At 41.7% G+C, this 11,535-nt stretch overlaps 1 protein-coding gene and 2 pseudogenes across 4 annotated transcripts in view; all 3 read left to right on the top strand.

Annotated features, from left to right (window-relative positions):
- Positions 1–1,304: 1,304 nt before the first annotated feature.
- LOC104873187 lies at positions 1,305–2,496 on the top strand (annotated as a pseudogene).
- Positions 2,446–3,066, top strand: LOC117283215 (annotated as a pseudogene).
- Positions 3,067–11,256: 8,190 nt separating this feature from the next.
- Kif3a (kinesin family member 3A) overlaps positions 11,257–11,535 on the top strand; it is a 42,751-nt gene continuing 42,472 nt past the window's right edge. For 2 of the 4 annotated variants that reach the window (XM_033761560.1, XM_010639750.3), the window contains exon 1: positions 11,257–11,466. In XM_033761560.1, the coding sequence (XP_033617451.1) occupies positions 11,461–11,466 (6 nt within the window). In that variant the 5' untranslated portion in view covers positions 11,257–11,460. The remainder of the gene's footprint in view (positions 11,467–11,535) is intronic. The other 2 variants (XM_010639752.3, XM_010639751.3) reach the window with 1 other exon arrangement.

Here is an 11,535-nt window from a genome sequence, read left to right as displayed (position 1 = left end):
AAGGAGTCGTGGGAGCCCCGCGCCAGACTCGGCCTCCGGACCCGCGGTGGGGCCCGCCCGCAAGCCGCGACTGAGGTCCCCAAAAAGCGCTTCGTGCGTCGGTGCATTCCTCTAGTTAGCGGTTGTGTTTTGACTACTGTGGAGCGCTAGGTGCTGGACATAACAGTGAACAAAAGAGTTAAGTAACACACCCTCGTTAGGAGAGACGAACAGGTAGAACACGTGGAAATCGCAGCAATTCTACTGAGTTTTTTTCTTTTTGTACCAGGGATTGGACTCAGGTCCTTGCACTTAGCGAAGCAGGCGGCAGAACCACTGAGCTAAATCTCCGGTTTTGGTGCGTTTATGCACGCAGAAATGTGTATGTATGTACAAAAAGAACCCTGCAAAATGCTCAGAGCGTTACTATTTGTAATAACCCCAAACGATACAGCTCAATGACCAGTTGAGATGTTGAATGAAATAAATTGTGACACACACGCACACATATATGTGTAATTTTTTTGTTTATTTTTTGGTACTGGGGGTCAAACTCGGGCTTTTGCACTTGCGAGGCAGGCACCAGAACCACTGAGCTAAATCCCCAGCCCTATATGTAATTTTTTTAGAAAAGGTCTAGCTATGGAGCTCAGACTGGCCTCGAACTCACAATCTTCCTTCCTCACCTCCCAAGTACTGGGATTACTGTCATGTGCCATAAATTTTTAAATTTTAATTTTAAAATTGCCCAGCAAATTTTTCATTGTTTTTTTTTCTGGTACTGAGGATTGAAATCCAGGACCTTGTGCTTGTGGGGCAGGCACAGTGCCACTGAGCTAAATCCCCGGCCCTTGCCCAGCAAATTGTGTTATATTCACACAATGCAGTACTACACACTATTGAAAACTAATAAACTACTACCATACTCTACACCACGGAAGGATTTTCCCAAACTTTGGATAGAGTGTAAGAGGACAGAAACTTGAGAGTTTGTACTGTATGACTCCTTTCTACAGAAAGTTTATTTAATTTAAAGACACAAGGTCTCACTAGGTTGCCTAAGCTGTCCCCAAACTCCTGGACTCAAGTGATTCTCCTGCCTCAGCCTCCCCAGAAACAGACTACAGGTGTACTCCACTGTGCCCAGACTTACATAAAGTATCTTTAAAATAAAAACTATATACATTATAACATTAGAGTCAAGATAATGAGGGCTGGGGATTTAGCTCAGTGGTTCCATCCCTGCCTCACAAGTGCAAGGGCTCAAGTTTGATCCCCAGTACCAAAAAAGCAAAGCAAAACAAAACATAGTGGCCACCTAGGAAATGGATGGGTAATGAGTAGATAGGGCAATGGTAATAGTCTTTCTGTTTATCTGTGAGAATCGACCGTGGTGTAATTTATACACTTTTCCTTATGGGAGTTACATTTTTTAAAAATTGATTACATTAAATTAACATTCTAAATACAAGGACATATTAGGAGAATAAGAGAGAAACTGAAGTAGTTAAAGCTATGGTGAATGATAACTCAAATTAATGTCAGACAACAGACAACAGACCTGGGAAGCTCAGGACACCCTAAGCAGGAGAAATGCCAAGAAGCAGGTGTAGGTATTCAAATTAAAGTGGCAAAAGAACAAAGAACTGACACAGAAAGTCCAGGTAGTCTCAGAGTGAGGAAGAGGAGAAAGGTGCAAAAGAGGAAGAACTTCTTCTCCCTGATATAGTTTTAAGTTTTTTTTTTTTTTTTTTTTTTTTTTTTCCAGTGCCAGGGATCAAACTGAGGACCTTGAGCTTGTGAGACAGGTGTGGTGCCCCTGAGCTAAATCCGCACCTGCTGGTGTAGTGAATGAAATAGGATATGTGCAGACAGACCAAATCCTTGGATGTTCAGGAATTGTAACAGTGATGATGCAAAAGGTGAAATCCAAAAGAAGCCTGAACAACCACCTGAGCCCATGGTCCACGAGTTTTCTGAAAGTAAGATGAAAAACCAGGGGCAGAGGAGGAAATTCTGTAACAGGAATTTGAGGAAAGGAGATCCCTCTGAAAAGATCTGAGCTCATCCAGGATGCTGAGCCAGTGGGCAGCCAGGAGGAAACAAAAGACTCTAGCAGCCAGAGGTATTATCTGAATTGAAGGCATTGACGCAGAAACTCACCCCCCCAAAAAAATCCAGGAAGCAAAAAGTGAGTTCAGTGGTGTCAGTTCTCCAGGTCCAGAGAGAGGAATGTGCCTTTAGGAAGAGGAGCTTCTGCTGCTGATGCAGAGGCCAGAGAGACCACAGACCCTGGAAGATCTGGAAGACCTGGGCCTTGAAGAATTCTCTCAAAATAAGACCTGTGTTAGAAGGGAAACAAATAGGGCTGGGGATTTAGCTCAGTGGTGCCTCTGCCTGCCTCATAGGTGTAAGGTCCCAAGTTCGATCTCTTGCGCGAAAAAAAAAAGTGGGAGATGAACGGAGAGAAACCGACACAAGCAGCCTGATGTTCCTAAGGGGCAGAAAAAGAGGATCAAATGATTGATCTTCAGAATCTAACTACAAAATCTCCTTCTGTGAATTCGTTGGCAGTTCCCACAGCAATAGACGAACTGGAAGAAGAGAATAAACAACAAAAGCAGAAAATAAAGCTTTTGCAGGGGACGACGTCATCAAAGATTTCTTGAAAGAGAAGGCTGTGTAGGCAAGTAAGCCAAAGGATGTGGACCTGACACTTCTCGGCGTCAGGGGTGAGTGGCGTAGTACAGGCCTAAAGCCCAGCACCAAGAAGAGATGCTAATTTCTCATGAAAGCCCCTAAAGGCCCTCCAAGAAAAGATAAGAATTTGCCAAATGTGATTATCAATGAGAAGTGCAACATCCGTGTGGCAGCTCATCAGGTGCGGGTGCTTCCATACCCATTCATGCACCACAGGCCATCCAGACCCCTAGAGGACCCATGTGGAACACGCAGGGGGCTTCCAAAAGCTCAGCACTCCCAGGGTTGTGACCAAGCCAGGCCGTGTCAGCCCATAAAAGCAGAGGACATGGGCACAGCTCTTCTGCAAGGTCAGACCTCTCTGTCATACAGAGCAGTCCCAAATGACCCCCCAGGCATCACAAGAAACAGCTGAGGAAAAACTGTAGATTGAGTTGCCACAGGAGTCACCCCCCGTGCCTGGGGCCAGGAGCCCTGACTGCTCCTCCTTTGGTTACTCTGTGCTTCGGGATCACTTCCCAAACCAGCTTAGCCTGTTAGAAGTGTAATTAAGCCACGTTTTAGAAATAAAGGCTTTTAAAACCATTTAACTGGGCAGGTGATTTAGCTCAGTGGTTCTGCCACCTGCCTTGCAAGCAAAGGACTCTGTGTTCGATCCCAGGTACCAAAAAAAAAAAAGTGTGTAAGAAAAATTAAAAAAAAAATCTGCTTAACTGGAAAAAATATGGCAGAATATGAAAGATTGGAAAAAAATTTTTCTTTCTTGGAGAAAAGCTCTTGCTATGCAGTCCAGGCTGGCCTCAAACTCCACGTAATGCTCCTGCCTCAGCCTCCCAAGTGCTGAGATTACAGGCATACTTACCACACCTGGCAGGGAAATTTTTTTTGAAAGAAGCAGCGAGAGGGAGGGATGAAGGGAGAGGGAAAATTTCATAGAGGAGCAAGGACAAAGATAAGAATCTCGGATTTGTTTTCAGAAATCATGCAGCAAGGGCCCAGGGTTTACCTCAGTGGTTCCACCGCCTGCCTTGCAAGAGCAAGGGCCCAAGTTCAATCCCTGGTTCCAAAAAAAAAGAAAGAAAGAAAGAAAAAAGAAACCATGCAGCAAGAACAGAGTGGAGTGGATTGTTTTTGGGGTTGGTCCTGGGGATTGAACTCAGGACCTTGCGCTTGTCAGGCAGGCACCACACTACTGAGCTAAATCTCAGGTCCAGAGTGGAACATTTGAAGTGTGGAGAGAAGAATCCCTCCAAGCTGGTGTTGTATGTCCAGTGACGTTATTCTCCAGAGTCAAAGAACTTTATCAGGCAAACACAACTTTGGGTCTGCATTACCAGGAGACACCTTGCATGAAGTGTTAAAAAGTGTTTCAGGGGGTCGGGGATGTAGCTTGGTGGCACATCACCTGCCTGGAAAGCATGAGGTCCTAAATTCAATCCCTGGTACCAGAAAGAAAGAAAAAAAAAAAAGGCCAGGTGTTGTGACGCACTCCTGTAATCCCAGCCCTCAGGAGGCAGAGGCAGGAAGATCACTGCAAGTTCGAGGCCGGCCTGAACTGCGTAGAAACACCCCTATCTAAAACAAAAAAAGTTTTTTAGGGAGAAAGAAAATTATAGGTCATAAACTCAGGTCTACATAAAGACTCAGATCTTATAAAGGAACACATGGAAATTTTTGTTTTCCAATTCTTTTTTTCTTTTTGTACCGGGAATCAAACTCGGGTACCTGTGCTTGCAAAGCAGGTGGTGGAACCACTGAGCTAAATCCCCAGCCCTTGTTTTCCAATTCTTAACTGATCTAATGACAGTTTACCCAAAATAATAGTAACCATATATTTAATTTTGTTTTTTTGTTTTGTTTTGTTTTTGGTACCAGGGATTGAACTCGGGTCCTTGTGCTTGCAAGGCAGGCCACCTAACCGCTGAGCTAAATCCCCGGCCCAGTAACCATATATTTGAATTTAATGTTTTTTCATTGAGTTTATTGGCACTTTTTAAGTATACAGTAAGTTACATTCATCAATGGGATCTTGTACCTTTACATGACAGAACTTGGTTCTCATTTTTTCCCCATACCCCTGCTCTCCCTTCACCCACTAGTAACTGTATATTTGATGATTATAGGTTACAGTGAAATGAATTATGGTGAAATGAATGACAGCAAAGATACCAGGCATGGGAGGGAAGAATTCACAATACTTCATTATGAGCCACTTGCACTGTTTGTGAAGTAGTGTTAGTTGAAAGTGTTAGTAGTGTTAGTTGAGAAGCAGACTAATATTAGTTGCAGATATATGTTGAAAACTGTAGGGCAAGTACTAAAAAACAGTTATTTTTAAAAATTATTATTACCACATTTGCAGTACACCATGATTACATTCATTGTAGGAAATTGGTACATGAGCATAATATACCTCAATTCTTTAAAAACAGTTTTTTGAAAGTACAGTTGCTGGGCATGATGCTGCATGCCTATTACACCAGTACTTGGGAGGCTGAGGCAGAAGGACCACTACCAGTTCGCGACAGCTAAAGTACATAAGGCAGTTCAAAGCCAAGCTGAACTACATAACGAGACCCCGTCTCAAAAAAGACAAAAAAAGTACAGTTAGTATTCTAATAAGAGAAAATGGAGTCATATATAAGATGTTCATAACACTGGATGTAACCTGTATCCACAAGATGAAGAGAATCAAAAATAGTCAATGAGAAGGCTAATGTAGCAAATTCTATAAATACAAACTTAGATCTCCTTTCTTGCTTAGTGTCTTAGAAGATTTAAAAGACTTTAAATTGTACTGAGGATGTAGGTCAGTGGTAGAGCATTGGCCTTGAATGTGCAAAAACATGAGTTCAATCCCTAGAATAAAAAAAAGAACCCCCCAAAACAACCACAAAATTATGCAGTGTAAGAATTATAACAAAGCAATGTTTGATTTGAAATATGCAGATGTAATATGTATATGAATATTAAAATTTAAAAGGGAGAAAGGAATAGAGCTATACAGGAGTAGCTCCTTGAAATTAGGATGACTTTGAGATAGAAGTTTATAAATTATGATGAATATGATAAGCTGTAGAGTAGCGACTTAGAAAATAACTAAAAATACACTAAAATTTGTGTTAAACTAGAAAATTATGAAAAAGAAGCAATAAAAGAAGGAACAAAAGAACAAAAAGAAAAGCTGATATAGAAAACACAAAACAAAATAGAAGACTTATCCAGAAATGTCAATAATAATGTTAAGTGTGAATGGATTAAGCAGTTATATTAGTTTCCTACAGCTGTTTTTGGAGAGAAAGTCCCCCTGAAATTCATGTGTTGAAACTATAACTCCCAAAGTGATGGCGTTTGGAGTTGAGAACTTCAGGAAGTAATAAGGTTTCAGTGAGGGCCTTCATGATAGAATCAGTGTCTTTCTCAAAGAGATTGCTCCATATCCCAAGCTTCTTCTAGAGACTACGAGATGCTGTAACCAAAAGCAGAGCCTTCCAGAGAACAATAGCAACCAAACTTTGCAAGATTAGCATGAGATATCTGATAGGTCCAGAAAAAAGAAAAATCCAGTACACTTAATAAAAAGTACTCCATGGATCCACAAACTACAAACTTAAACTTGATAAAGGGTATCCATGAAGAAGCTACACCTAACATTGCACCTACTAATAAATGAACACTTTCCAACTAAGATCAGGAACAAGACAAGAAAGTCTGTTCTCACCACTTCTGTTTAACATTGCATGTGTGACACATAGGTAAGAAAAAGAAATAGAAATAAAGAGTATCCAGACTTGAAGAGGTAAAACTCTCTTTGCAGATCACAGTGTCTTATACATAGTCTTAAGGAATGCAATTAAAACTACTATAAGAATAAAGTTCAAGAAAGTTGCAAAGTATAAGACTAGTGTTATAAAAGTCAATTTTATTTCTACATGCTACCAACAATCTGATACTAAAATTAAATCATCGTGTTTACAATAGCATAAAAATATTTTGTAAAAGATTAAAATACTTAGGAGTAAATATAGCCAAAAAGTTGCAAATGGACATAGTAGTGCATTCCTGTAATCCCATAACTTGGGAGGCTGAGACAGGAGGATCACCATGAGCTTGAGGCCAGCCTGGACTACAGGGTGAGTTCAGGGCCTGCTTCAAAAAATCAAACAAACAAAAAAATTGTTCCTTAGAAGTACATTGTTTTTACTTACTAAAAATAAAAGTTTTTTTTTCCCCACAAACAAACGTTCACAGATCAGAAGACTTAAATTGTTAAAATGGCAATACTCCCTGGATTGATGTATGGGTTCAACATTATCCTTGATAAAAGTCAAGCTCTTTCTGCATAGATTGACAATTATGTTCCTATAATGCCCGAGGAGATGAATGGGCTTCAGAATGGCCAAGAGAATCTTGAAAAATAACAAAGTTGGAGGTGTCACAGCATCAGATTTTGAAACCTAAATACAAAGCCATAGTAGTAAAGGCTGTGTGGTACCACAGCAGTGGGCTAGCTGTTCACAGGGGACTCACACTGAGAGTCTAGCTGTGAATACTCCCATGTATGAGCAGTTGGTGTTCAACAGAGGTGCTATTTCAGTGAGAAAAAGAAGTGTGTTCAGCAAGTGGGGTTGGGATAACATTCACATACCTGAAGAGTGAAACCGGGCCTCCACGTACTACCATGTGTGTGGCAGTCCAGCCGTCACAACACTAACATGCCTGAGTTAGGGAGTGAGGACTGAGAAAGGAAAGAACACTCAGACCCTGAGTGGAGACCAAGAGGAGTCTGATCTAGTTCACAGAAACAGCTCCTTTTAAAGGCTCCCATCAGCAAGAAGCTTTTAAGGGCACACCACAACAGGAAGCACCAAGCAATTGTTTTTATCTTTATGTAAAGATGGGATTTCCTGACTCTTACAGATAACATCACATCTTTGGCTAACGAGTTCCTGTTATCCCAGGGTCAAAAACAAAGCAAGTTTAACAAACAGTGTCCTTGAAAAGTAACAAATGTTACATAGATTGTGTTGATACCTCACTTGTACAGGAAGAAGTTATTTTCCAAATGTCAAACTCCAGTGTGCCATGACTGGGCCCCCACACATGTGCAACAGTAACCCAAGGCCTGGGGATGTAGCTCAATGCTACCATGCTTGCCTGATGTGTGAGGGGCCCTGGGTTTGATCCCCAGCAGTGCAAGAGCAAAAACAAAAACTTGAAATAGATCATAAGACTATACAACTCTTACCTGAGCAAATCTTTATGAGCTTGGGTTAAGAAGTGATTTTTTTTTTTATGTTGGCATCAAAAGCATAAAGACAAAAGAAAAATATATAAACTGTACTCAATTAAAATTTAAAGCTTCTGGGCCAGGGACGTAGCTCAGTGGCACCGTACCTGCCTGGCAAGTGCAAGGTCCTGAGTTCAATCCCTAGTACAAAAAACAAAAACAAAAACAAAAAAAACCCAAATTAAAAAAACTTTTGTGCTTCAAAGTACACTCAGAATGGGGGAGAAATGTTTGCATATCATAAATCCAAAAAGAGATTGGCAAGAATTATGTTTACAATTAAAAAAAAGTGTGATATTAATCTTTTTTTTTTTTTTTTCTGTACCAGCGGTCAAACTCAAAACCTTGCATTTGCAGGACAGATGCAGTGCCACTGAGCCACATCCTCGGCACAGATTTACTTTTATTATATCTTGAATTATAGGTGTGCTAGTTAATCTTGACTGTCAGTTTGATTGCCTCAAGTGATGCCGAGGAAATGAGTAAAGCCCTGGTGGGTGAGTCAGGTGCGTTGTGGGAGGGTGACCCTGAGGGCTGCATCTGGTCTCTCTCTGGCTGCTTTCTGGCTCCCTGGCTGCCTCATGGTGTGCAGCTGTCCTCTGCCATGCTCTCCACCACAATGCTTCTGCCTTGGAGCTGCTTCTGTAGACTGAAACCTCTGAAATTGTGAGCCCAAAATAAACCTTTTCTCCTTTAAGCTGTGTATGTCAAATGTTTTGTTCCAGTGACAGAAAGCTGACTAATAGAAAGGATAAAGTATTTGAGTAGGCATTCTCCAGAGAAGTTGCCTGAGGGGTCAACAAGCATGTGAAGAGATGCTGAACACGATTAGTCATCAGGAAAAAAATTTTTTAAAATGAGATACTATTCTACACGAAAGCAAGTTTTGGTAAGAATATGGAGAGATCGTCAACCTTATACCTTACTGTTGAGAATTTAAAATGGTGAAGAACATCTTGGCAGTTCCTCAAAATGTTAAACATTAGACTTACCAAATGACACAGCATCTCTGCTTCTATGTACCCAAGGTAAATAAAAAACAAACATTCACACAGAAACTTATAGATGCGTTAGTCATGACAGCCAAAAAAGTAGAAACAACCCAAATAACCCATTAGTGACCAATAGGTAAAAACTGGTAAAGCCATACAATGGAATTTTGTTTTTCCATAAAAGTGAAGAATTACTGATACGTGCTGTAATAGGGATGGATCTTGAAAACATTATTGTAAGTGGAAGAAGTCATTCACATATTGTATGTATTGCCACATACTGTATGGCTCCATTTATGTGAAATGTCCAGAACATGCAAATCTGTAGAGACAGGAAGTTGGTGATTGGCTGGGGTGGGATGTTGGGTGTGGTACTGGTTCAAGGATCGAGGGCACAGTGACTGTAGTGAGTATAGAATTCCTTCTTAGAGTGAATAAAAATGTTCAAACTCAACTATGGTTACAGTTGCCCGACTCCATGTATATAGTAGAAGCCACTGTGCTGTACAATTGAAATTGGTGGATTACAGGCATGCATGTGAACAGTTCATGTGTATGTACAGGGCATATGGGATATCAGATGCTGTTGAGTACTAGGAGACAAGGGGAAGAAAGAAGAGCTCAGACCACCGGTTGGAGTTTTATTTTATTTTGTTTTGAGGTGCTGGAGATCGAACCAGTTATGTGCTAGGCAAGTGTTCTATCATTGAGTCACATCTCCAGCCCCGAAGGTTCTAAGCTCAAATGGGAAGATCCTGGCAGGAATCTTTGAGGAGATGTTGTGTGAGCATGACGCTGAATGAGGTGAGGGAGTAAGTTAGGTAGATGCTAGCTGGGGAAGAGCTTGCTGGGATGCCTGGATGTGGGTGTGGGCTTCATCACTGCCCATATATGTGACCTTGGGAAAGTTATTTAATGGCATCGTGCCTCAGTTTCTTTGTGTGTCAAACAAGAATAATACCTATTTCAAAAGGCTATCATGTAGATTAAATGACAAAAGCAAAAGAAAGTAAAGCACTCAGAACAGTACATTGGTTCAGAGTAAAAGGCTTTACAGTTCTTTTCATTAGTTTCTACTGCAAGGACACAGCCCTTACATTGGAACATGTAGCTTGCTTGGAATATGGGGTAAAAAGGACGCCAGGGTATAAGAGGCAGAAGGCTTGTGTTTCTTCTCTGTGAGAAGAGAAATCAATGGAAAAGTTTGAGCAGAGAAAAGACAAGATCTGATTCATGTTTTCATACCATCTGTCTGGCTCCTGTCCTGAAAAAATAGTAGCCCTTGCATATCCATTGTGAATTGGTTCGAGGCCACCCCAATAGCAAAATCTATGGATGCTTGAATAATTTATACAAAATGGCATATAACATACGCACATCCTCCTGTGTATTTTTTCAGGTCTGTTTCCTTTCCTCCTGTATACTTTAAGTAACCTCTATATACCTGATGCATTGTAGATGCTATGTAAATAATTGTCATGCTGTATTGTTTAGGGAATTACAAAAGAAAGAGCTTGTTACCTGTTCGTAACAGATGGAAAAATTTTTTCAGAATATTTCAAATTTACTCTTAGTTGAATCCATAACTCAGATATGGAGGGCAGCCTGTATAGCGAAAGAGGAGGAGAGTGTAGTCAAGGAGTAGTTCTGCTTTGAAGATAGATCCAACAAGCTCTATGGAGGGATTGAGATATTGGGTGTGAGAGAGACTGCAGTGATCTGAGCAGTTGTCAGAATTTGTTGAGATGATGATGTCTGACGGGGACTTTTTGATTGGGGTAGGCGAAGAAGGGAAAGCAAGTGGAGAGGGATCAGGATTTTTACCGTGGACATGTTAAACTCAAAATATGTTACACATTCAAGTGGGCCGACGCTCAGGGGAGAGGTTAGGATTGGAAAGAGGACGAATCAGTGATGCTTTCATACTATTTATTGAAATCCTTGTCTGTGCCAGGTTCTATTCTGGATCCTGGAAATACACTTGAGAATGTGGAGGAGCTCTTAGGCAGCTTAATGGTAAAGCAGGTCATAAGTTAGCAGATAAGCGAAGTAATGTAAGCCATATGAGCTCTCCATATGAAACACAATGTATAACAGCTATTGTTTTTAATGCTCAGGGTATTGCAACTGCCTCCCATTGAGATCTATGATAAGAGCACTCCTTTTCCCAGTCAAGGGTCTGCCTAGTTGCTAATCAGCTACGTAGTTTAGGGAAGGGGGGGAGAACCGCGCAAGCGCAGTTTTAGTTTGGCGTTCTAGGCTGTAGACGCAGAAAGGTTCTGCGCAGGCGTAATTTAAGAGCCTGAAGGCGCTTGAGCCCAGAGTTGGGAGGGGCGAGCTCGGAGCGCGCCTGCGCCTTGAGTGCTCTCGCCGAAGGAGCCGCATTCTCAAGAGCGCCAAGGAGGTGTTCTTGTAGTCCCTGACTAGCCTCTCCCGCGAAGCCGGGGTTGTTGGACTGCAGCCCGCCGGGACGTCCTCTGGGCACGGGAAGGGGCCACCATGCCGGTGAGCAGAGCCGCTCGGCCGCTGAGGTTCCTTCTCATCCCCGCGGCCTGGCTCGGGGGCGCGGCCGTT

This window comes from Fukomys damarensis, unplaced genomic scaffold (assembly GCF_012274545.1).
Source record: "Fukomys damarensis isolate Sample0158 unplaced genomic scaffold, DMR_v1.0_HiC HiC_scaffold_9, whole genome shotgun sequence".
Lineage (NCBI taxonomy): Eukaryota > Metazoa > Chordata > Mammalia > Rodentia > Bathyergidae > Fukomys > Fukomys damarensis.
This window is presented reverse-complemented; position numbering and strand designations above follow the sequence as displayed.